Below are 27542 nucleotides of genomic sequence, written 5' to 3' on the forward strand. Positions count from 1 at the left end.
TACTTTATGAACTTCAAATTTTTTAAAATGTTTTGACTGTTTTATAACAGTTTAAAACACAAACACATTATACACTTGCACAGAAATATTTTCTGTTTTGTATCCTTAATCATAGGCTTTTTTCTATTTTTAAAATTGTTTTGTTTTTCAACTTTTTGAACTTTTTTTTTAAAACTAAGACACAAACGCATACGTTAGCCTAGCCCTACACAGGTTCAGGATCATGAGTATTACTGGCTTCCACCTCTATGTCTTGTTCCACCAGAAGGTCTTCAAGGGCAAAACCATGAATCAGGCTGTCTGTCATCCCCTCTGATAACCATGCCTTCTGCTCGAATACCTCTTAAAGTACCTACCTAAAGCTGTTTCACAGTTAACTTTTTTTTACATTTAAAAAGAGTACACTCTAAGACAGTGGTTCTCAACCTTCCTAATGCCGCAGCCCTTTAATGCAGTTGCTGTGGGTCGCGACCCACAGGTTGAAAACTGTTGCTCTATGATAACGATAAAGTATTATGTACTATACATAATTGTAGGTCCTAGACTTTTATATGACCAGCAGCACAATTGGTTTGTTTATACCAGCATCACCACAGACAATGAGTAATGCATTGTGCTACCAAGTTAGGATGGCTGTGATGTCATTAGGCAATAGGAATTTTTCAGCTCCTTGTGGGGACACCATTGTATATGCAGTCTGTCACTGACCAAAATGTTGTACAATACTTTACTCACGTATTTTCTTCATATAAAGCAGCATCTATTCATGCAGCATTTGGTTCCTGATTATGAACATACTGCCCTCAGTCATTCAGAATGCTGAGTTCTAATGACAGCTAAGTCAGGGGTCAGCAAACTAAGGCCAGTCAAACAAATCTGGCCCACCACCTGGCTTCGTGAATAAAGTACCATTGGAACAAAAGCCACACTCATTTGTTTACATTTTATCTTCAGCACACAACTACAACAGCAGAAGCAAGTAGTTGTGACAGAGACTGTATTGCCTACAGAATCTAAAGTCTCCTCCCTTATCCTTGACAGAAAGTTTATTGACCCCCTAACTTAAAGCAATTATAAGAAAGAAATTATAATATCAAAATATGATGCAAATATAATACAAAATATAATTACACACATATAAATGCACATGTATGTTACAGAGATAAAATTATTCATAAAAGAAAAATCATTGGGGAAATTACCTGTTCCTCTGTGATATCTTTTGTATGCCCCTATACTCCTGTTGCCTAGCTTTTTTCCCCTGGGTATTAAATATTAGTATTATATTACTGATTATATATAACTAGAAGTACAATTGGAGCTTAAAATTTATTTATGAATAGTTACTCTTCCTGTAAATAAGAACTTCACTTTGATTTTATGTATTTGTCACAGATTTTAGCATACTTAGGAGTTCAGGTTTCTATGTAAACAAGACAGGTTAGTGATTCTCAAACTTTACCATGCCCAAGAATCAGCTGGAGACTGACAGTACCACTCTCAGAGTTTCTGATTCAGTGGGTCTGGGATGGGGACCAATCATTACATTTCTAGCAAGTACCCAGGTAATGCTGATGCTATTAGTCTGGAGACCACACTTTGAGAACCACTAAAAGAGACCTTGATGGTAGTGAAAGGGTAGCATGGTCCTGGGAAAGCATTCCCTAAAATAGCCTGCGTCTTCTGAAAATGTACCTCCCTTTCCCAGAGAGGGTCTTTCAGCACTAGGGACATTAATCCTATTTCCCTGGAGGTGCTGAAACTGCCCTTGTTCAATAGCCTAGCTTGTGGAATCTACAGAGCTGCCAAAGTGTTAGACAAGTGTCAAGCCTGCCTTTATGTGCTTGAATCCAACTGTGGTGAGTCTATAGGTGTCGAGTTGGTGGAACCTCTTTGTGCTAAACACCAAATCAACCTAATTAAGATTGATGACCAGAAACTATGTCTGTGTAAAACTGACAGAGAAAAACCCATCAAGTCATTGGTTATAGTTGTGCAGTAGTTGGGGGCTATGGCAAAGAATCTCAGGCCAAGGATGTCATTGAAGAGGACTTCAAATGTAAGAAATGAACAGATAAATGACTCATGAAAAAAAGAGAGAGAAAGTCTGTCAAATAGAAATGAGAAAGTGTGATACAAAATAGAATATATACTATAAAAATGTCTAATGGTATAGCCAGTGAATGTAAGGTAATATACTTTACCATTATTTTACTCTTTAAATTGAATGACCTAGATTCACAACTGGCTTTTCTGCTTTCTGGTTGAGTGATCTTGGCCACATCACTTAACCTCACTGAGCATAAGTTCTTCAGGTAAAAATGAAGAAAGCAATGCTTATCTTCGAGGCATTTTTTTAAGGACTAACTATATAAAAGCACTGTAGGAAGGAAATATAGAGTGTTCCTATTATGAAATGATTGGACCATTAAGAGAAAGGAAACCTTTACAGTCTGTTAGAGAAAAGAGGTGATCAACTCTGTCTTCACTGAGTTATTAAGTACGTTAGATTCATTTGTTAGGTATTTCATTTAAATCCTGAGGTTTGGCCTTCAAATTTCCATTGATTTGGACTGTTTAGGCTTTTGAGGTTTTTCATTTATCAAAATTGTTAGCTCTTGGGTATTACTAACACAAATATTGATGTGTAGCTTTGGCCTGTTAGCTATCAATGGAAATCAGAAAATCAATAAACTTAATAGCTGTTCATTATACTGTTGATGCATTTGCAGGACTATGTTGAGTACTGTCGGTGAGTAATCAATTCAGTAAAAAACTATTACTAGATCACTGCCAAAAATTTTTTTATAATATACTATTTTATTTATGACTTTATATAGCTACTGCAGCACTTTTTATGAAGCATTCTTTTATCTTGTGGGATTCATACTGCTTATCATTGTGATATTTCCACCTAGCTGAAAGCACCTGTCACCATGGAGGTGTTCCTAGATTAGCCCTCTCCTAGCATAAGCAGAGTTCAAGCTCTTTGTTCAGCTTCCACCTTAGGATTAATTTCATCTAGTACATTCACACAGCCACTTTATACTTACCGAGTCCCTCTTATGGGCTAAATACTATTATGTTATAATACTCTTCTGTATATACTGTCTAGTGGATGAGAAAATGTGATGTAACACTATCACATAGGGAGAATTTTTAAAGATGCCTTGTTGGAGACAAAGAAACAACTCCAATCATTTGGCCTTTTAGAAGCATTCCCAGGGACTGGCATTTGAGCTGCATTTTGCAGGAGTAAAAATCATCTTTTGGAGACTAGGTAGGTTATGGGTATTCCCATCTGAGGGAGGAACTTGAAAGAAAGTATTGCTTACCGTAGAATTTCATAGAAAGTTTTCTAATCAGAAAAATAAGTTCAAGGGAGAAGGTAAATTTCAAGCTGTTAGTTTAAAGAGTAAATGAAGAGTTACGTCAGCAAAAGGGTTGGTTGTTGAAGTCATATATGCCTTTATAATTTTTAGGCATGTTCCTTCTGTGCCTCTTTTATTTTTGTTTAGTTCTGCTCTGAGCTTTGTTATTTCTTCTGCTGACTTTGCATTTGGTTTTTCTTTTTCTAGTTCCTTGAGATGTGACATTATGTTGTTAATTTGTAATCATTCTGGGATTTTTTGTAATGTAGAATTTAAGGCTATAAACTTTGCCCTTGTACTGCTTTCACAGTATCCCATAGATTTTGAAAGGGTATGTCCCCTTTATCCTTCAACTTGAGGAATCTTTTTATTTCTGTCTTAATTTCATCATTAACCCAGTCAGCCTCAGGTTGTTTAATTTTTGTGACTTTGTGTGGTTTGAATTGATTTCTAATTTTATTCCACTGTGATCTGAGAAGATATATGGTATGATTTTGATTTTTTTTTTTTTTTAATTTACTGAAACCTGTTTTCAGGCCTCAAGTTTGATCAGTCTTAGGAAATATCCCATGTACTGATGTGAACATGTATATTCAGTAGTTTGGGGGAAGAATGTTCCATAAATGTCTGTTAGGTTCATTTGTTCTACAGTCCCATTTAAGTCCAGTCATTCTTTATTCTTTATTTCTTTGCTTAGATGTGGTAGATTTGCTTTATGAATCTGGGAGCTTCTATGTTAAATACATATTTTAGGGTTGTTATATCTTGTGGTTGAATTGTTTCCTTTTCTATTATATAATGATAATGGGTCACACCCACTCGCTTTTGGTTTCCAGTGTGTGGAATACTTTTTTTTTCATACCTTTACCTTGAGTCTGTGTGAGTCCTTGTGGTTTGGATATGTTTCTTGAAAACAGCAAATAATGGATTGTGGTTTTTTATCCATTCAGCCAGCCTGTGTTTTTAAGTGGGGCATTCAGATCGTTCATGTTGAGTGTTAGTATTGATATGTGGGATGCTATTCTGTTCATCATCTAATTGATACCTTATTGCTGTGTTTTCCCTATTGTGCTATTGTTTTTTAAGAGCTGTGAGCTCTAACTTTGGAGTATTTTTACACCGTTGAGTATCCATGCTGTCTCATATATAATGCACTTTTTTGAGCATTTCCTGTAGGATAGGTTTAGCAGTGACACATTTCATTAGTGTTTGCTTGTCTGAAAAGGTCTTTATTTCTCCATCATTTATGAAAATTATTTTTTCAAAATACAAAATTCTTAGGTTGTAGTTGTTCCATTTAAAAATACTAAAAATTGGACCCAGTGCCCTCTGGCTTGTAAGATTTCTCTTGAGAAGTCTGATGTTAGCCTCACGAATTTGCCTTTGTAGATTGGTTGTTGCTTTCGTCCAGTAGCTTGTAGAATTTTCTCCTTCATTTTGATGTAGGCCAGGTTGATGATTATATGTCTTGGAGATACTGTATTGCTAGGAATCTTTCTTTATTCAATGACAACCTAATATATGGGTATCTGAATCTCTGGTGATACCAGGGAAGTTCTCCTCCGTAATTCCCTCAAACAGATTTTCCAAACATTTTGCTTTTTCTTCTTCTTCCTCCAAAATACTTATAATTCATACATTGGCTTATTTCAGATACTACAGTATTTTTCTAAGTGATTGTTCATTCTTCTTTACCCGTGTTATTCTCTTGCTTCTCTGCATGATTTTATCACATCTATTTGTATTACAAATAATATTATACTTAGTTTTAGATTATTTTTAACAAGGTCTTGCTCTTTTGCCCAGGCTAGAGTGTGATAGTATGATCAAAGTGTGCAACCTTGAACTCCTGGAGTTAAGCAATCATCCCGTAGCTGAGTTTATAGGCATTCCACTCTACCCAGCTCAATGTTTAACTTTTTATACATTAAAAAATACCATAGAGTTTCTTAAGACAGGCTTTTTTTCCTGTTCAATATTATGATATACATCCACAGTAACACCTGTAGCTGTCGTTCATTCATTTTCACCATTGTGTAGTATTCTGTTTTTCATGCTATACCAAAATTTGCTGCGTATTTATTCTCCTGTTGATGGACATTGAGTTACCGTACATTTTTTGCTCTTACAGACATTGCTGATATAAATATTTTTATACTTGTTTCCCAATGCACATGTGCAAGAGTTTCTCTAAGGTACATGTTTGCCTAGGAGTAGAATCACTAAGGTACAAGGCATACACATCTTCATTTCTACCCAGTAGTGTCAGATTGTTTCCAAAGTATTGATGCCAGTCTTCACTCCCTCAAGTATTGTATAACATTTCTGGTTGCTTCACTTGATATTCACGTGCTTGCCAGACTTGATATTGCCAGTGTGTGATTTTGTTACACAGTGTAATGACTGAAATGGTATCTAATCTTGACTTGCAAGATCATTTCCAAGATTACTGGTAGGATTGTGTATCCTCTTGTATATATTGGTATTGGTATATCTTTATCTGTATTTATTCAGGTTTTTAATTACATATTTCTATTGTTTTTTTTTTTACTAATTCCTTATAAATTAATGTTACACATGTCTTCTTTTAGAACGTCCTAATTTTTATGTATTCAAATGTGTTAAACCTTTCTTTTATGTTTTATGCTTTTTATATAAGAAACTCTTCCCTAATTCAAGGTCATAAGCATATGCTCCTATATTGTCCTTTGAAAACTTTATAGTTTTGTCTTTCCCATTTAAATCTTTAATCTACCTGGAATTGATTTTTGTATAAGGTACACTATAAAGATCCAGGATTTTTCCTGTGAATAACTGTTTATCACAATATCAGTTATTGAATGCTCCCTCTTTCCCTACTGATTTGCAATTCCAGCTCATTCATCACCCAGGTTTTCTAATATGTGGCGAATGTTTCTGGGCTCCCTGTTTTGTTGTATTGGTCAGCTTATTCATCCCTAAACTAATAGCTCATGTATTAATTACTAGCTTTATTGTAAGTCTCAATCTCAATATCTGCTAAGGCTCCCACCTCATTTTTCTTCTACTTGAATATTTTGGTTATTTTTAATCTTTGCTCTTTCATATAAACTTTAAAAAGCATTTTCTAAAATTTACTAAAAAGAAGGAAATTGACCAACTAAAGTGGCAGCATTTTTACTGAAATTACATTGACTCCATAGATTGATTTTGTCAGAAATGATATTTTTATGATATTGAGTCTTTTTATCTTTAAATATGGTATAGTTCAGTATATGTATTTAAGTCTTCATTCTTAATAATTTTTTATAATTTTCTCCATAAAGAATTGACACATAGTTCGTTGGATTTATTCCTCAATGCCTTATATTTTTATGCAATTAAAATTTTTATCTCTTTTAAAATTATAATATAGAGAAATGAAATTGATTCTTGACTATTTTGTACTTAAATTATTTAGATTTTCTATAAAGATAATCATTCTATCTTTTTTCTAACTTTTCCATTGTTTTAGCATTCTTCTTAATTTTTTTCTTACTGTACTAACTAGGACCACCAGACTAATAGAAACAATGACTAGCATTATGATCGTACTTGGGATCATGAAGATTTTTGGGGGGTGGGGTGGGGGACTGTCTGACTTTGTCACCCTCAATAGAGTGCTGTGGCATCACAGCTCACAGCAACCTCAAACTCTTGGACTTAAGTGATTCTCTTGCCTCAGTCTTGGACTTAAGTGATTCTCTTGCCTCAGTCCTCAAGTAGCTGGGACTACAGGTGCCTGCCACAACACCCGGCTATTTTTTGGTTGTAGTTGTCATTGTTGTTTGGTAGGTCTGGGCTGGATCCAAACCCACCAGCTCTGGTGAATGTGGCTGGCACCTTAGCCAGTTGAGCTACAGGTGCCGAGCCATAAAAATATTTTTTAATATTTCACTATTAAATACGATATCTACTTTATCTTTTTCTTTTGTTTAGGTTCTGTATTTTATTTGATTTGAGTAGATTCCCTTTTCTTCAGATCAGAACTGTGTCCTTTTCTTATTATCCTAATTTTATTAAAGACTCATTACTCTGAATTTTATTCAAGACTTTTCTTTTTCAGTTTACTTTTTCTCCTTTAATCAGAAAATGTTATTAAATACATTAACATGTCTTTTATGTTGCACTAAATTGGTGGTAGAATAAATCCAACGTGGTTATGATGTAGTATCTCTTTTCATACTCCTTGATTGTTTTTATGTGAGTTATGCTTGTGTACGTGCATGTGTGCATGTGTGTGGTTTTTACTCTTTCACTCTTCACATTTGCATTCATGCTTTTCTTTTGTAACTGTTTTTAGGTCCTGTTCTTGATTAGCTTTAGAGGTGAGATTGTATTACCCTAATAAAATGATCTCAGAAGTTAGTTTGTGTAACATACAAATTATCTTTTCCTTGAAGTTTTCATAGAACTTTTCTGTAAAATTTTCTGAGTCTGGTATTTATTAAATTTTTTTTTGTACAAATGACTCAGTTTTTTTATACATTAAAAGACTACCACAACTATTCACTCCAGGCTTGGACAGATTGGATTTTTACTTCCTGTGATATCAGCAATGCATTTAATTTTATTTAAAAAAATGTTTTATTCAGCATTAGTTCCTGTTGTGAAAGTATCACTTAGAGGTATCAGCACAAATGCCATTTAGAGAATCTTACCATATATCCTCCATGATCTCAGGTACAGAAGTCTTCATGTAACCACTACCCTCTCCAGTGTGGCTTACTGCATTACTCCATTGAAACTGCTTCTGTCAAAATTACTGATACTTTCTAATTTGCTAGATCTAATGGAATGTTTTGCATCACATGCAAACTCTCAGCAGCATTCATCTTAACTGACCACTTTCTTTTTTTTTTTTTATTAAATCATAACTATGTACATTAATCTAACCACACCTTTCTTTTGGAAACATTCCATTTTCAGTTTACCTGGCATAATACTTAATCTGGATTTCATGCCAGCCCTGGCCACTCCCGTCTCCTTTTCTAGTACCCAATCTCCAAGTTTTGTTGTTTGCTGGAATTCATTCTTTTTTCTTCTATCTCTTTTTTTTTCTTCTCGGATAAAATTAACATTTTTCGTTGACATAAATACCTTATATATACTTACTCCTCCCAAATTTGTGTCTTCCAGCACAGACTCTACATGTGTCTCTGAACCCCAGATGTGGACATTTTATTTTAACATACATGCATCTCAGAGCCATCATCTTCAAAAGTGAACTCTTAATTCTATATGTTTTCCTTATCTTAATGAATGAAGAACTAATTGCTTGATTCAGAAACTTGAAAATAATCCTTTATTCCTGTATTTCTCTTGCCCTTCACAAAATGTCTGCTGATTTACATCCAAACCGTAAATCTCTCTCTCCTCTGCTAACCCTGGTCTAGGTATTCATTATCTCTCGCCCCCTGTAACAGCCTCCACAGTTAACTGGTTTCTGTATTCTCGTACCGGAGAGTGACCAGTCTCCCTGAAGAGTTGGCATTTAAACTAAATCTAAGTAACAAGAGGGAACTGCTGAAAAGCATTCTAGGTAGAGGATCAGCTTCTGTAAAGATAATCAGGTAAAAATAAGCTTAGGATGCTTAGGAACCATCAAAAAGGCCAACATCACCAGGGCAAGGATTAGCGATTTGATTGGAAGAGTGTAGCAGGAGTCAGATGATGCGGGGCTTTTCAAGTAATATAGGATGGAGTTTGAATTTTATTCTAAATGTGATAAGAAACCAATGAAAAGTGATCTTTGAAGTTAGGGTGTGAAGAGAAAAATTGAAAATGTGGTATATGAGTCTAGAGTCTGGGAAAGATGTTAAGACTAAAGGTAAAGATTTGAGTGTCACCAGCCTATAGAAGGTATTTATAACTATTTGCTACCTAGAGAGAGAAAACAGGTAAAGAAGAGAAAGCCCAGGGTTGAGCCTGGAGTACTATAACATTTAGGGGAACTAGGATAGAAAATTGAGGAATGGTGACCAGTGAGGAGAAAAAAAACTGGAAGTGCAGCAAGTCATGGAAATCACAGAGAAAGCGTCTCAGGAATGAGTGGTCACTTCCATCGAATCATGAGTTGGAGAAGAAACGGAAATAGAATGCTTCTCCTATAAAGGTCATCACTGAGCGCTTTCAAGGACAATAAATGTAGCTTTTAATCTTATGAAAGATAAACAAGCATTTTTCATTTTCCCCAAAATTTAAAGGAGATAACCAGAGTCCTCAAGTTTTCTTCCCCAGTGAAGAAAGGAATGCCACGTTCTGTCACCTCAGCACCTGTGTTCAGCCCTTTATTCAACAAGTACTTACAGAACTCCGTGTGGGTGTTCAGTGTGATCCAAGCACTGTCCTTTTTAGACTTTCAAACATATTATATAGATCCCTAATTTATTCTGACTTGGCTCATTTCTAATATGTAGAATTTTAGGATAGTTGATAACCTTTTGGACCAGAGCAAGTTCTCTCAGAGGCTTACAGCTTTGCAGTGTCTTTGACTAGGCAGACACAAAGAAATAAATAAGTTCTCCCAGCAGTCAGCACAGGGAGAAACAAGTAAACTTGTCTTGTTTAGAAGAATTCTTCCTGCAGTCATCACTTTGGAACAAAGACTTTTTGCAGTCAATAATTATTGTGTGAGGTAGTAACTGGCTTTATGAATGTGTTTACTATACAAAATTTTGAAAAGGGGGCAGTAAGCAGGGGAGCCACTGAAACTTGTCTTTTAAATCCATTTTCTGAGTGATTTTTTTTTTTTGGTCAAATAGCTTTCTGATGTGTTGGACAGTAATTGCTTCCAGGGAATTGTTCTGCTGTCTGACTAATCACTGTCTCGTGGCTGCTGGATTATTGACCTCTGTGTCTCTCTGGCTGCCAAGATCAAGCCCTGAGTCAGCCTGGAAAAACTCTTCTTGAAATGTTTGAAATTAATTGTGGATTTGCAGTGGTTTCATTTTCAAAGGTTTGTTTTTCGTGCCAACATTGTTACATGATAGTTTTGTGAGTACTGAAGTAGTTTAAGTAGGCCTCAAAGTGTGTTATGTACATATATGTATGTGTGCATATAAAAAATCTGTACTATAAAATGATTATAAATCAGTCTTAACGTTTTGTGGTTAAAATGGCATGCTTATCCATCATAACTAGTATTCTTTGGTTATTTAGTTGCAAATATTAGAAACTGGCAAATGTGTACCCTATGACATTTGTGAATTTCTCTATGTGTATGGACCCACTATAGATTTTCTGCCCAAATCTGAAACACCACAGGATGATTGCCAGTAGCACTACCATTTCCCCATTCCCAAAGATCTCATATCAGTAGAACACCAGTTACCTATTGGTAGTAATGTGAATCCATAAGAATTAAAATGTGCGAAGTAATAAAAGATTGCTGAGAAACTGTTGTCATGGTTAGAGATGACGCCGTGGAGCCATGCCCTCCTGCACGAGTCTCTGGCAGATCTGCATTTGAAGCTCCAAACTTCACATGCTGTGACTGTTCTGTTTCCCATCTCTTTTCTTGCCTTCCTTGTACTTCCCTCTTTGTTCACATCTTCAGAAGCCCTTGTCCTACCTTATTCCCAAGATTTAGCACCCACACAGTCCCGTTCTTTGTCTCTCTGTCTCATCTCCTGGATTCTTCCTTTATCCAAATTCATTGATTCTACTGGGCCGTGTTCTCTTTAAGAGATAATAACCTCACATCTGCTGAAATACTTAACAAAATATCCAGAGATGGTATTTGCATTTTAGTACACATTGTATCTTAACTCAGAAGAAAGGACAGAGTTAAATGGGAAGATTTGCCCACGGTAGTATAATTAGTTGTGAATCTAGAACTAAGAGAACTAATTCCCACAGTCACTTCTTCTGGAAATACAGAGGTGGACTTGCCTATTATAGTGTGTTTGTCATGGGCAGCACTATTAGTAGAAGCAAATTAATGGTTATTATTCATTGAATTACTTTTTTTCTACAGCTGATTTCCCTCAGAGTTGCTGAGGAATGGGCCAAAATATGTATCTGATTTCCCATTTGTTAATTCCTGTCTTCCTTCTTTAATCTCTACTGTGCTCCTTGTCGTATTTGAATGGCTTGAGATAGATAGATCAGTTTAATCTAGCAGACCTTAGGATCAGTAAGATGTGTTTTATTTATAGCATAAAGGGTTGAAAATAGAATAAAATGTGGAAACTTTCCATTTCTGTAAAGGGTTATGATCATTATTGATGTGAGATTTCTTATGGAAAAATTCTAAAATCTATTTTTAAGTTGATTTAAGTAATAGGCAATTGTTTTCTTAAGTATTATGCCTAACAGACTAGCATTGAGAAAGTCTCTAATTTTATTAATCATTTATATTTCAACTTATTTCTAAAACTGAATTTTATTCTACATAATATTTTACATCCTAAATTTAATATAAAAATTCAACATAAAGTGGTAGGAGCAAAGTTTCTACTAAGAATCAATTTTATATGAAATAAAAATAACTTTGAATAATTGTAGCAGTTTTTAAAAAGAACAAAGTTGGATGACTTACACCCCTGGTATCAAGACTCACTATATAAAGTTATAGTAATCAAGACAGTAGATTGCTGTAGGGATGGACATATAGGGAAATGGAGCAGGTTGGAGATGCAAGAAATTGACCCTCACATGTATGGTCAATCAGTTTTCAACAAAGCTATCCAAGCAATTCAAGGAGGAAAGTCTTTTTTATAAATAGTGCTGAAAAACTAGATATCCATATGGGGGAAATATTTGACACTTACCTTGCATCAGATATAAGTAGCTTGAGTCAATAGAGTTGCTCAGCAGAAGCATTGTAAGCCCATAAGAACTAGCTTAACATGTATTATAAATCTAAACAGAAAGGCTAAAACTATAAAACCTGTAGAAGAAAATATGTGTAGCTTAAATTAGGTAAAAAAATCATTTGATGTAACACAAAAGCTACGAACTTTTTTTTTAAAGATAAATTAGACTTTTCTTTCTTTCTTTTTTTTTGAGACAGATTCTCACTATGTTGCCCTCAGTAGAGTGCTGTGACATCACAGCTCACAGCAACCTCAAACTCTTGTACTTAAGTGATTCTCTTGCCTCAGCCTCCCAGTAGCTGGGACTTCAGGTGCCCACCACAAAACCTGGTTGTTGTTGTTGTGGTTATTGTGATTGTTGTCTAGCAGGCCCAGGCCAGGTTCAAACCTGCCAGCCCCAGTACATGTGGCCAGCGCCCCAACCAGCACTGAGCCTAAATTAGACTTTTTATTTTCTTGAGACAGAGTCTCACTATATCACCTTTGGTAGAGTGCTGTGGCATCACAGCTCACAGCAACCTCAAACTCTTGGGCTCAAGCGATTCTCTTACCTCAGCCTCCCAAGTAGCTGGGACTACAGGTACCTGCCACAACGCCCAGCTATTTTTTTGTTGCAGTTGTCATTGTTGTTTAGCTGGCCCGGGCCAGGTTCAAACCCACCACCCTTGGTGTATGTGGCTGGCGCCATAACCAATGTGCTATGGGCACTGAGTCCTAAATTAGACTTTTTACATCAAAAGGTTGTGCTCTTTGTAAAATACCATTAAGAAATAAAAATGCAAGTCACAGAATGGGAGAAAATATTAGTAACATATATTAACAAAGGACTATGTTCAATATATTTAAAGAACTTTTATAACTAAATAAGACAAGCAACTGATTAAAGAAGGAAAGATTTTAATGTGCACTTTAGGAAACAATGACTAGTCAATAATTGTATAAGAAAAATAATACCATTAGTCATCAGAGAAACACAAACTTCAACAGCAAGGGGATGCTACAGTACAACAATTAGAAAGGCGGCAATTTAAACTCTGATAAAGACAAATATCGATGAGGGTACAGAGCAACCAGTACTCTTATACGCTGCTGTCGGGAGTACAGAGCAACCAGTGCTCTTATACACTGCTGTCAGGAGTACAGGAAAACCAGTACTCTTATACGCTGCTGTCGGTAATACAGGGCAACCAGTACTCTTTACACCGCTGTCGGGAGTACAGGGCAACCAGTACTCTTATACACTGCTGTCAGTAATACAGGGCAACCAGTATTCTTATACGCTGTTGTCGGGAATACAGAACAACCAGTACTCTTACACGCTGCTGTCAGGAGTACAGGGCAACCAGTACTCTTATACACTGCTGTCGGGAGTACAGGGCAACCAGTACTCTTATACGCTGCTGTGGGGAATACAGAGCAACCAGTACTCTTATACACTGCTGTCGGGAGTACAGGGCAACCAGTACTCTTATACGCTGCTGTGGGGAATACAGAGCAACCAGTACTTTTATACACTGCTGTCGGGAGTACAGGGCAACCAGTACTCTTATACGCTGCTGTCGGGAGTACAGAGTAACCAGTCGGGAATACGCTGGAATACGCTGCTGTCGGGAATACTTATACGCTGCTGTCAGGAATCAAAGTGGTACAACCACTTCAGAAAACAGCTTGGCAGTTTCTTATGAAATTAAACATATGCCGACCATACAACCCAGCCATTCTAATATTAAGGTGATATCCACTGTCCACAAGAAATGAAAACGTGTGTCCACAGAAAGACATGAATGTTACAGCAGCTCTATTCTCAGAAGCTGAAACTGGAAACTACCCAAATGTCTGTCAAGAGGAAAATGGATTAAAAAATGGTAGATATTCATATAACAGAATTCTATGAGCATTAAAGGAACAAACTACAGATCACCCAACAATGTGGATTATCTCAGAAACATTACACTGAAGGAAAGACATCAGACATGCAGGAGTGTACCATTTATATAAAATTCTCAAAAATGCAGACTAACCTCAAGTGACAGGGAACATGTCTGTGATCGTCTGGGATCAGGGAAGAGACAGAGATTGGCTGCAGAGAGGTGCGAGAAAATCGGCCACACAGCTTTAACATTTGTCAGAACTTACCAAATTGTAAACTTTACTGAGGGCAGTTATGTAGTAAACTATACCTCAGTAAAGCTCATTTTACGTATTTGGCAGTTTTTTTCAACCTTATGACTTTATATGCTGCACTTCATTAATAGTAGAGCAAAATATTCTGCTTTTAGGAGAGAGAAATTATCTTTTCCCATCTGCTAATATCCTCCCCACTCCATCTCTGTTTAAAAGACCAAAATTGTGTATGGAAATGCTAAGTATACAAGATAAGCACATAAAATCTTTAACTATGAGTCACGTAAGGTGATCAGAGATTCAGAGACCAGGCAGCCACATAATGCAGGAGGAGGCATCCAAAATTGGAAATACACACACTCGGTTTCACGTTCTAACTCTAGCTCTTACAGTATGTCTTAAACTTAAAAATGGCGGTATTATTACCAAAAACAGTGACTTTTTAGGATTAAATGAAAGATGTGTTGATGTTGCAAACACAACAAATCCTGTACCTATCCACTGTACAGCCAAGTCATAACTAAAGCGCCTCCTAAAGGAACAGATCGCATGAGACTTGGGCTGCAGCTGTCTGCTCTCCCTGGGATGGCTAGTCCTGTGCTTCAGTGAATCAAGTCCTCGTTGAATCCAGCCTCACTGCTTCTCATCCATATAGGACTCTGTAAAGATGAAACAAATAAACTATAAGATTAAGTCAAGCCAATCATCACGTACTCTGTTTCTTAAGAAGTTAATGGTCCAAAACTTTTGTTTTTTGGTAGAAGAATTCCTGAATATACTCCCCACTTCCTGCCCCAGCCCCACGGTGTTAGGGGTGGGCTGCAGCTGTGTAACGGAAAGGTGACTGGGCTGGCAGCAACGTCCGCACTGCCAGTGTTTTCCCAGCAAGTTTTATTCCATTACTCTGATGCCACACTGGCACACTTTTTTCTAGCTAGTGGGAAGTTTCAAATTTATTTTTACTATTTTTGATAATTCTATCCTTGTAAATATTCATATGATTCAGCTGCTATTATGTGCCTGTTTTCTCTCTCTAATTTGTTGTAAAAAGCATAATTTAATATAAGAGTGCATCATATGTTTATTTATGAGAAATCATACCAATATCTTTATATTTGAATCTAAACTTCAATATGAATTTATATATGAATCTTATTTTATATTAATGTCTATATTGTATAATATATTTGGTATATATATACATGTTTATTACAGGAGCATTTAACTACATCTGTATATTCACAGAGGTTTATATGGAGACATCAAAAAAACAAGCATAGTCATAGATGTTCGTTTTATATAGAAAGGTTATTGGGGATGCAAAGATATAAAAGATAGAAGAAGCTAGTAATTGCCTTTAAGATCAGAGCACAAAGCATTAGTTTGGATTTTACAAGGCCAGCCAGCAACAAAAGAGCAGTAATTTATGAGCTCAGCGTAAAAGAATAGCATAATTGCATTAAAAATTAATGCTAATGAACACTAAAATGGGGAAGGTGGTTATGATGAAAGTTTGTATTCATCTTCCCTGGTTTGAATGATGGCTAGTGGCTTGATTAATGGCTTAATTTCTATCAATTAGCGGGGAAAAATCTCCTGCGAGACAAGGGTAAATTGAGCATTGAATTACATATCTTGCTTTTGTGTGCTAAGAAAAAAGAGCTGCATATCTCTGATATTAGCCACAGTGACAAATGTGGTGTGCCCCGCGATGTCTGCATTAGCTCTCCTGACAGGCGAGCTGTGTGTGGTTATGGGGTGTTTGGAGATGGCTGGCAGACAGCATTCACTGCAAGTTCCTCAGAAACATCCAGCTCTTCCATCTACAGAATTTTAATTAGCGTCAATAAGGATGCTGGAATTAAAATGGACAGCAAACAGCAGCTGCAGACTCTATGTTTTGACCTATTAATCTGGTATACCTCCAATTACGTTCCTTTCTTCTACCCTTATATTAAAATAAGAAAACTTCCAGTAGGTTTAGTTCTATGGGAATCATCAGGCCCTCCCACTCCACTGCAGGGGATTCGACTGCCTGGTTGGCGTGATCTCCAGTAAGCGTGAGGCAGTGGTCCACGTAGTTGGGCTACATGATGGCCGTTGGTTTTCACAGAAATCATTCTAGTTTTTGTAACAATAATTGCTGCACACTAAATTTAAAATGATGCTAACATAACAATTTCCTACCGAGATTGGTAGCAGGCTTAAGGGGGGAAATGCTAGGTTTTCTAGAAACTTTTTTCTATTTATGAAGGTTTGTGGAATGTGACTATATAATTCTCTAAAACTATTTTCAAATATGAAAGATGCTGAAAATATCTATCTATACTCTAGCTGAAGAGAATGCCATAAAAGTAAGATAATATAAATGATATCTCCTCTACAAATAAAGCGTCATTGTCTTTTACTGAATGAATAAACATTAAAATGCAAAATAAGCACAATGCCAAGAACATTTATTATTTCAGTAAATAGATGGGATGGGAGGAAAAAAATGCTGCTTGGCAGGAGTGGGTAGAAAATGCATTTGACTGAGAAATAATGACTGGACCACAATTCATGAATCGGGTCCAGCTCCACCGCCATCTCGCCATGTCACCTTGGCCAGGTTATCAGCCAGCCAGTTTCTCCTCTTTACAATGAGAACAACAGTATTCTCTCTCCCGGCTGTGAAACCAGGTAATCCACCGGATGTGCTCAGCGCAGTGCCCTAGTGTAAGTTTCTGTTGCTGCTTTCAATTTCTGTCATCACTTCTGCTACCAAAATAGCTCATCTGACCTTTTAAACAATACTTTAAGTAAAAAATTAGCCTCTGTAACCTTCCCCATTGGAAGATATTACAAATATTGATGATCAAAATAAAGATTTTTGTAGACATACAGACACTAGACTAAAACATGTTTGCTTTAAAACCTGGTATCTATCACGGAACTACCACATTGAGTAGTTCCTGTTATACAACATCCATTAGGAAGTGACAGAACCTCCCACGTCTTTAGTCACCAGAGCCTGGGTAACGTGTCAACACAGCACTGCCTCCCACGCAGCCCACAGCACTCGGGTCAGAGTGGACCCCAGTGTCCTGGGGGATAACATCCAGCTGGGCCTTTTGTGCCCTGAGAGAGATCCGCTCCAGCCTGTCCTCACTGCTTCCATCCCCTGTCCCCTCTTCTGATCGTTCTCACAACCCACCACAGCACAGGTAGGCCACATGAATGTGCACTCAAGCCAGTTACTGCCTCTGGCTGGACTCCAGAAATGTTGCCAGCTTTAAACCATGCTAGAAACTAGAGATTTATGCACAAATGCTTCAGCCAACTTTCATGTCTTTAGTACTGCTAGGAAATTAGCACTTGTGAACTGCTATTAGTAATAGCTATCATTTATGAAGTGTTTCTAACGCTTCCTTGCCCCGTGCTGAGCACAGGTGTCATCTCCTGGATCGCCATGGCTTGCTCTTTCATGTCATCCTTGTCCGCTGAAACACTCCCAGGTCAGGGAGTTCTTCCCTGGTTACCCCATCTGAAATAGTTCCCCTTTCTAGCCCTCTCCCTTTGTCTATTCTTTGGTGTTATTGTTTATTTACTTGTTTATTATTTGTCTCTGCAGACAGCTGGAGAAAGAGTATACCAACATCATCCTTCCCTTCTTTCCTCAGCTAGGTATTTTTTGGCAGGAAGCAGGAAGCATCATGGTGGTCTTAAATATTTGCAGCACAGTTCCCTGCCAGCTTCCTCTCTGCCCCTAGAAGGGAATGTGGGGGCCCACTTCTTTTTGTACATGTATCACCTCCCCTCTCTCTTGTACATAAACCCAGACTTTCCCTCTCCCAACAAAGGCTTAAAGCACAAAAAAGAAAAAAAAAACAAAAACTTAAGCTCCATAAGGGAGGAAACTTCCTCATTTCTAAATCTGTATACTAATATGGAACAATGCCTGGTATATTGAACGTGCTCAGATATTTGAAAAGAGGACGAAAGGAAGGGTAGAAGTAAGGCAGGAGGGGGGAGTCTCCCAGTCACCCCACCATGTTTACGCTAGAATTATCCCCAGGTCACAGGGAAGAAAGCATAGTGTGACCCACTTGTCCAAAGCCACACGGCTAGTAAGTAGCTGAGACAGGGTTTAACCCATAAACCTGAACCCAGAACTTTTAAATTGAACCACTTAAAGACCTTTAATATTTTAAGTTACAAAAACTTTTTCTAATTTGGTATTTCCCCTATCAAGTTTTGTTTATAATGGTTATTTTAATACCCTTTGATTTTCAGTTATTCAACAAATGTTTATCGACTACTTACTAAATAACAGAGCATACTCCACTAAGTTCTGGAGGTGACACAAAGAAGAATGTTCCCTCTAGCTGGACAGATGATGCTTTTACTCGCAGGGAGATTCATATCAGTGCAAGGCAGCACGTGCTAAGAGCTAAACGGATTATGGAAGAGGCCTCTTTTCTCACAGATAGTAAGGGAAGGCATCGTGAGAAAGTGGGCGTCGGGCGTGGACTCACATACAGGAAAGATTCAGAAAGGTGAGAGCACTCCCAGTGGGAGGAGCTGAATGAGGAATCAGTACAGATTTGTTTTTAGTAAAGCCTAGCCCAGTTCACTTGCACTTATTAAAATATCTATGGAAAGTCTTCATTGGTACAGTCACATTAAAGTTATTATTATCTTTTTTTAGTTACTCTGATACAGTAAGCAGTTTAGTATAAGGCAAGTTTGTCTTGGATTCCATCCAAAGGGTGTCATTATTAGAGACACTTACCGAGCCTTGTTAACACATATAACTTGATACTATACTGTAAGCTTCCAGAAAACTGAATAGACAAGCCCTGTTCTAGTTAACAAGTTTTCTCATCCTTAAAATTATTCGTGAAGATCAGTTCTGGACTTTTTTTCCAGGGATTTTGGTCTTATGAACAATGCAAAAATGTGGGAGTTGAAAGGATTTCATCTAATGAATGATTTACATGCTTTTTTTAAAAAAGCATTTTGAATGTATTATTTTGAAAGGAAAAGAACTGCTATGTTTGGTTAAAATTTGTGTGCGTGAAAATTTGTCTTAAAAACTTTAAGATTCCAAGTAAGCTCAATGAGGCTTTGTTTCTTTACAAATATTACTGAACAGCAATTTTTACCACACAAAGCTTATTTGCTTTTTATTTTTTTTTATTAAATCATAGCTGTGTACATTAATGCAATCATGGGGTACAATGTGCTGGTTTTATATACCATTTGATATATTTACATCAAACTGGTTAACACAGCCTTCCTCACATTTTCTTAGTTATTGTGTTAAGACATTTCTACACTTAGTAAATTTAACATGTACCCTTATAAAATGCACCGTAGGTGTGGTCCCACCAATTACCCTCCTTGCTTTTTAATTCTTATAAAGCACTTGAAAATTCTTTCTATTTCAAAAGTTGGGTTTTTTAGTATCTATCTTTTACCATAAAAAGGAATTTCGTGGATGTTACCATTCTTAATTAAAACTTGAGTCAATTTAATATGAAAATAATAGTCTTTTGTATTACTCATGTATTTGTAGCAATACTATTAGTATATAAATATGTTTTCCTGGAAGAACAACATAAGTAACTCAATAACTATGGGGCAAACTGGCCCAAATACTTTGTAACATAAGATGCATTTTAACTTTGAAGAAATTCATAAAACATTAATATTCAAAAAGAGTCAGTTGAAGTTGCCAGTAATCCCATGGACACATCTTGAGCAATAGTGCCATCTGCTGTCTCAACTGAGCATTGCTGTTAGAGGAAGCTATAATCTACTAATGTAGCGTATATTAAAATTTTTTCTTTTTTCTTTTCTCTCCTTTTCTTTCGTTTCTTTTCTTCAGAAAGGCCCAGAACTTCAGAATTGTGGTTTTTTTTAAATTTTTGTTCAAATTAAATGTTTAAATAGGACTGTGTCATCTTTATTTACTAATTTTAAATTTGTATACCATTTCATAATATTTTTAAAGAAAACTCTGTGTTATAACATGTGATATTGGTTGTAATATAACTTGAAGTATCAAGGGAGCTCATTTTTATGATATACCAATAGTAACTAATAAAATCTTTGATTTTAATTTTTTATTAGAAAAGGAACAAAATGATCTGTGCAATGAGTTAGTATTGATTTTTATGTTCTGTAGTGATTAGGTTTTCTGATTCCATTATTTTTTATTTTACTATGAAATATACATACCTTCAACTGAAATCTGACAAACAACACAGGAAGTCTTTTTTTTCTTACCAATAATGTGGTTTTTAAATTATTTTTTATTACATCATAACTTTGTACATTGATTCATTTATAGGGTTCAGGATACTGCTTCAATATACAAGGTGAAATGCTTACATTGAACTGAGTGACACATCCATCACAATTATACTCATTTCTTAATAGTTTTGAAATGTACCATTGCATCATGCACATTAGGTGAGGTCCCCCCAGTAACATGTTTATTTAAAAAAAAAAAATTAGTTACCTTATATGTACTGCATTTAAACAATAACTAGTTTAAGTAATGTTTTTTCTAATCTTAAAATTGGCACAGTGTTTTTAAGTGACAAGTTGGCATGGATAACTTACACTGAATTTAAAACAATGTGATATATATTACTGATGTATTTTATTCTGCTTCCCAAAATAACAAGGATACACTCGAAAAAATCTGATATTAGAATTTTGAGTATGAAGCAGATTTAAATGTTTTTATGTTTATTTTCAGACAACATAGAGCTAAACTAGTATAAGGCTGAAAATATAAATCTCCCATGAATCTTTCAATTTCAATTTACATGTTACTCCCTTAGAAATGATTCTCACGTTGAAAGATAAAAGCTGTGTTGGTTTATTTTCATATTATAAGTCAGGCAGGCTGGCTTTCTCCTATCTGCACTGTCACTTTGTTAGTTCTGAAGATAATGTTCCGTTTTTCTCTGATCTTTCTCCTTCTTTACTTTATAATTTTACCAGGGCTATTTTGTTAAGTATACTGGCCCTTTAGCCAGCTTCTATGATAATACTTTTGTCTGTATTAGGAGCTGTTTGTATGTCCAAATTTAGACCTACAAACACTACAAGCGTTAAACATCAAGCAACCATTCATGAGTTCACCTCTGACATTTAACACTAATGATGTGCTTTGCAAATCCAAATGAGAGGATATGTTAGAGAAGAAATTCCAGGAGTCCTACAAATGCTAGAGATGAGACATCATCCTGAAGTCAGAAATAACGTATTTTGGTTGGGAATTAGTGATTGCGAAATAATCCTACTGAAACTAATTAAGACCTATACAAACAAATGCTGTTTTCATATTTATGGTAAAATTGGATCACCTGGAATGGAACCCATTGTGAATTTTCTCTGCTATATTAACACGATTATACACGTAATTAATTTTAAAATTATCCACTGGTATTAATAAATTAGCTGTGCAAAAAAAATGAATCTTCTCTCATTTCACTGTTCAATTATAGTCCTTGCAAATCCAGAGGAGCTTTCATTCTAAAGCATGTGCAGCTATCTGCTCTTGCACACACTCTGGCAGTGCTTGTTTTTATGTAGGAAAATGTATTTTCCCAAAGTGGGAGTATTGGTTTGGTCGCTGCTGTCAAGGACACATCTTTTAAGAGCTATCTTTCCCACAAATAAACTCGTGGTCACACAAGACTACCTAATTATAAATTGTGATTAGCCAAAACTTAAGCCAAAGATTTTGTCAAATAATACTAATTTTCATTAGATTTATAAAACCAAGTTTCTCTTCATATTCTTTCTATTTATGTCTACAGCAACATTTAAACTTTTCAGGTTAGAGTTGCTGGGACATAACAATTACTTTGATATAACAACTCTACCTTCTTGTCAAACCATTATTACAATTATTTCTCAGAAAGCAAATACACCTATTATCCATAAAGTCTAAATCTCAGAATTTTTAAAGTGCATTAGTTGAATATAAAATGGCTCCTAATTCATTTGTACATTGATACCAGCTTAAGCAAGAGTTTAAGCAGCAAGGGTGTGAACCATTATGTTACCTTTTTTCCTGCCCACCAGGCATGTAAAAACGCTAAAATACACAATATGAAAATACATAATAAAAAACATGAAATGACACAGGGTTGTAGCTACGTAGCTATTTGTTAAAGCAAAAGACTAGAAACAACCATTAATAGAACATTAGTGGAAAAAGTATCGTAAAGCTATAAAATAGAACACTGTGTGACTGTAAAATAGATTGAAGACTCTCTTAGCTGCTATGGAGTGATAGTGAAGACATAGTAAGTTAAACAAAGTACTATCCATAGGTGTGTGTAGTGTGCTAATTTTGTGTAAGCAAAAGGAATATGCATCCTTACATTTTCAGAAATAAATATGGAATCATTTTTATTAAAATTATTATTTATAAAATGGTATCATTAAGGCCTAGAATTTTTAGAATAAAGAAAAGATGTTTAAATATAAAAAAAAATCTTTAAAATCTTATAATCTTTAATTTTGTTGGTAGTTTAATCAGCATGAATCATATTAATTTTTTTTCTAAAAATACATATTTTCTTTTCTTTTTCTTTTTTTTTTTTTTTTCAGTTTGTGGCCGGGGCTGAGTTTGAACCCACCACCTCCAATATATGAGGCTGGTGCCCTACTCCTCTGAGCCACAGGCGCCGCCCTAAAAATACCTATTTTGTATCCCACCCACTGAAAAGTTTCAGGAGCAGTGACAATCTAGTAATAATGAATTCCGCTATCGTGCAGATTGTTGTCTGTAAATATCATCCCCCGCTGAAAGGAGTCTAGGCTTTTCGGAGAAGTAGCTGTTTTCAGGTCTGAGATGGGGGGTGCGGGGCTGCAGAAGAGGATGGTAGGACATCCTACCATGCCTCAGAGAGCATGTTAAAGGGGGTAGGAGCCACCGTGAAGGGGCTCTCACTACACAAAGGGGAAACAATGTAAGCATCAAAACAGGAAAATGACTGCAATGGGCTGAAATATATTAAATGTACAAATATTCATGAATTCGTATTTGGTCACTTTTGAACCAAAATTGTTAAATAAAAAGAATCAAACACATAAGTAGTTTTCCTATACAGGCTCTATATCACAGTCACGAAATAGTCAATAAGGAAACTGTCTTCATTATAGAAGCACCAAAGCTAATAAATACAGGAATAATAAAAGAATTAGAAAATTGCTATTTTACAGCTTTCAGGAGTACAAGGTTTGACGTGGGCAGCACTGTACACACAGTTTGGTAAGGTTTTGTCACCTTGGTAGATGAGTGTCCCATAGCATCCGTGTCAGTGTGTGGCGGTGTCTTGCTGAGTGTTGTTCATTATTGTTGCGTGTTGTCACTGTATGCTGTCAAAAGAATATCAGAACTTAAATTAGAGCAAGAACAGACGTTAAATTTCTTGCGAAACTTGGCAAGAGTGGAAGTGAAATCAGGGACATGTTAGTCCAAGTTTATGGGGATAATGCCATGAAGAAAATGGCTGTGTACAAATGGATTAAACATTTTTCTGAGAGAGGAGAAACCATCACTGATCACAAGAGATCAAGGCAGCAGATAACAAACAGAACTGATGAAAACATTGCAAAAATTTGTCGAATTATGTGTCAAAATAATCAGCTGACTGTGATAAGCATAGCAGATAAACATCAATAGAAAAACAGGAAAATCTTAACTGAAAATCTTGGCATGAGAAATGTGTGTGCAAAAATGGTCTCATAGGAACTCACCAATGAACAAAAGCAAAGGAGAGTCGAAGTTTGCCAAGACCTTTTGGAGAGTCAAGACCATGTTTTATTGCTGGTGATGAAACATGAGTGTACTAATATGACCCTGAAACAAAGCATCAAAGTGCAAAGTGGCAGCCAATTCTCCACAGCCAAAAAAGTTCTGTCAGTCCAAATCAAGAGTCAAAACAGGGTTGCTAACCTTTTTTGATATCAGAAGGATTATTCATTGTTAATTTATACCAACTAGACAAACAATTAACTATTTGCAAGTGCTAAAAGGGCTGCGTAAAAAAGACGCAAACGACATAAATTTCTCCACAACTTATGGCTCTTGCATCACAACAATGCACCCCTCACAGGCGACTGTCTGCGAGGGTTTTCTTTTTTTGCCAGTAAATAACTGTATTGGAACACCCTTCCTACTCTCCTTATCTGACCCCCAGTGACTTTTTCTTTCCATGGAGATAAGGAAATATTGACAAGAAGACATTCTGGTAACATTCAGAAGGACATCAAGGGTAATACAGCAGCAGCTCTGATGGCCTTTCTACAAGAAGAATTCCAGAACTGCTTTGAAAGGTGGACTAGGTGCTGACATCTATGTCCAGCTTCCCAAGAGGGTACTTCAAAGGTGACTAGTGATACTGAAGAATGAGGTGTGCAGCACTTTTTCTAGGATGAATTCGTGAACTTAATTATCAGAACTATGTAATGTATCTAAGCAAAAAACATTAATTTTGCTGAATTCATTGAATGAATGCTGGACAGAGAACTTTGTAAGGGGGTCTGGCTAATTCACCTTGGACCCACCCATCAATCTTAACACCACTAGAATGGAGAAGTGTGTTCTACAAGACGTGGGAGGAATTACAGAGCACCACCTATGACATATTCTAGACCAAAAGAAATTGAACCTAATATGATTGAGCCTCTAGGTCCAATAACTGGTTCACACAAAATGTGGGAATAGAGGAACATGTTAAATGACACTGTGGATAAAACCAGCTGGATCCAGAATGTGGAAATTTTCACAGGATAAATGACTCAAGTTCTTCAACAAATAAATGTCAATGAAAGAGAAAAGTAGTGAATTTTAAGTGATGAGAAGAGATTAAAGATGCTTATCTACCAAGACCAATGTATGGACCTTGTTTGGATACTGTTTCAAACAAACCAATTATAGAAAGACAGACTTTTTTTTTTTTTTTAGACAATTGGTGAAAATTAAACATGGACTATGTAAATGATATTAAGAAATTATTGGTAATATTTTTAGGCATGAAAATTTTATTCTAGTTAAGTTGATTTTTCTAAGTCTTTATTTGTTTGAGAGCCCTAAGATATTTAAGGGGTAGCATAGTGCGATGTCTGGGATTCAGTTGTTTTTTGTTATTGTTGTTTGTTTGAGACAAGATCTCACTTTGTCAAACAGGCTAAAGTGCAGAGGCTCATCATAGCTCACTATAACCTTAGGCTTCTGGGCTCAAGCAATCCTCTTGCCTTAGCCTTCTGGGACAGCAGGCATGCACCACCACCTGGTTGGGTTTTATATTTTTTGTAGAGAAAGGTCTTGTTCTTACTCAGGCTGGTCTCAAACTCCTAGCCTTGAATGATCCTACTGCCGTGGCCTCCCAAAGTGCTGGGATTACAGGCATGAACCACAATGCCCAGATTTACTTTTAAATACTCCAGGTCTACCCAAAAAAGTTGAGATTGGGATAGATAGGTTAAAGAAAAATAGAAAGTCAATGATTTTGGAAACTGAATGATGGGTACAGATGGATTCACTGTGAGCTTAATTCTTTTTATATGAATTTTCACAGTAAAATTTTAAAGTGAACATTTAAAAGAGACCTCCCCCAAGATTGGCCCAGATTAGCTGGAATCATTATAGCAGTGCCTTCTCAGTAATGTTTAGGTTTGGGGTAAAACCCTTAGTTTGTAGGAATGTTATATTCATGGATCTTGGGAAAGGGAGGGAATTTCTTGTTACAGCTTAGCTATAGTGTCTTTTCATTCAGTTAAATTTCATGAGTAGTAAAATTTCATCATAGAAAGTGAGAGCGTTTGTCTAGGCACAGTGTTGTTAACAAGCTCACACCAAATACACTGATGTTATATCCTCTTTTTCAGACCAAGCCACCCTGGTAGAACAAGTAAAGAGAGTAAAAGAAATTGAAGCTATTGAAAGTGATTCTTTTGTTCAGCAGACATTCAGATCAAGCAAAGAAGTCAAAAAGGTAAGGTTTCATCCAGGTATCAGGATTCCAACTGAAGAGATGCATTATTAACAGATTTTACTTAAATTAAGTGCTGCTTCTAATAGATGCAGGAGAGTGAAAGAGTGTCAGTCATGTTACCGAAAGAGAATCAGTCAGTGAGAATGAGCCCAAAAATGTATCTGATGTCATTTCTATTTTTAAATTCATGGAGAAGACAAAGTAAGATGTCAACATGGTGATTCTGTGACAGAAATGTGCACACTATGAACATGTACAGTTTTCTTTTCAAACATACCCCGTTTCCCCCAAAATAAGACAGTTGTCTTATTTTAAGGTGTGCTCCCAAAGATGCGCTAGGTCTTATTTTCAGGGGATGTCTTCTCTTTCTTGTAAGTAGGTCTTATTTTCGGAGGATGTCTTATTTTCGGGGAAACAGGGTATATATCAACTGTTTGAATTGACTTTACTAGAGAAAAGTTGGAAACGTGCTTTTATGATAAAAACTAGTATCTCCATTCTTTGACCAGATGGGTATCACTTATTCAAGTCTAGTAAAAGGAGCTTTGATTGACATTTCTGTTGAATATTTAATACATTCTTTCATTCATTAGGAGGACTGCTTTTAGGAATTATATTCCTCTGGTAAGAAAAGGCGTCCTAGGAAATATGTGTCTTCTTTAATAACTTTTATATAATGAAGACACAGTTATAGTTAACACTTATTATAAAATTCTGTGCATCTGTAAGTGTATTAATGGCTGTATAAAGTACTGCTGATATATCTGCTGAATGGATCATAACTCATTTATTTTCCCTCTGATATTAGCTATGTAAGTAGTTCTGAGTTCAGAGATAATACATGTTTTCTACATAGTTTTTCAAGATGGAGTTATTTGTTAAAGATTCTTATTGTTCATTTTAACACATGTTCCCGTAATCACCCTCCAAAAACATTATACCAAGTCAAATTCCACCCATAGTGCAAGGAGATGTCTGCCTCACATACTGTGGTTAGTACCAAACCTTGTCATTCTTTTTTTCATGTTTATAGACCTAATAGGTGGAAACTGGCCTGTTGTTTCCCTCAGTACTTCTTTTGTTGTTAGTGAGATAAAAGTCTTTTCAATTACCGTGTAATTTTTAATATAAGCCATTCTGGAAACTTGTATTGAGAATATAGCTGCGTGCCAGGCACAGGGTTGGATATGCCTTGGATAATC

General features: G+C 36.1%; 1 protein-coding gene across 1 annotated transcript in view; it reads left to right on the top strand.

Moving 5' to 3' along the window:
* RSRC1 (arginine and serine rich coiled-coil 1) overlaps positions 1-27542 on the top strand; it is a 427036-nt gene that overhangs the window by 393194 nt on the left and 6300 nt on the right. Inside the window, exon 12 of the mRNA XM_053598852.1 lies at positions 26234-26340. Coding sequence (XP_053454827.1) covers positions 26234-26340 — 107 coding nt within the window. The remainder of the gene's footprint in view (positions 1-26233; positions 26341-27542) is intronic.

The sequence above is a fragment of the Nycticebus coucang genome, chromosome 8, assembly GCF_027406575.1.
Source record: "Nycticebus coucang isolate mNycCou1 chromosome 8, mNycCou1.pri, whole genome shotgun sequence".
In the NCBI taxonomy this organism is placed as follows: Eukaryota; Metazoa; Chordata; class Mammalia; order Primates; family Lorisidae; genus Nycticebus; species Nycticebus coucang.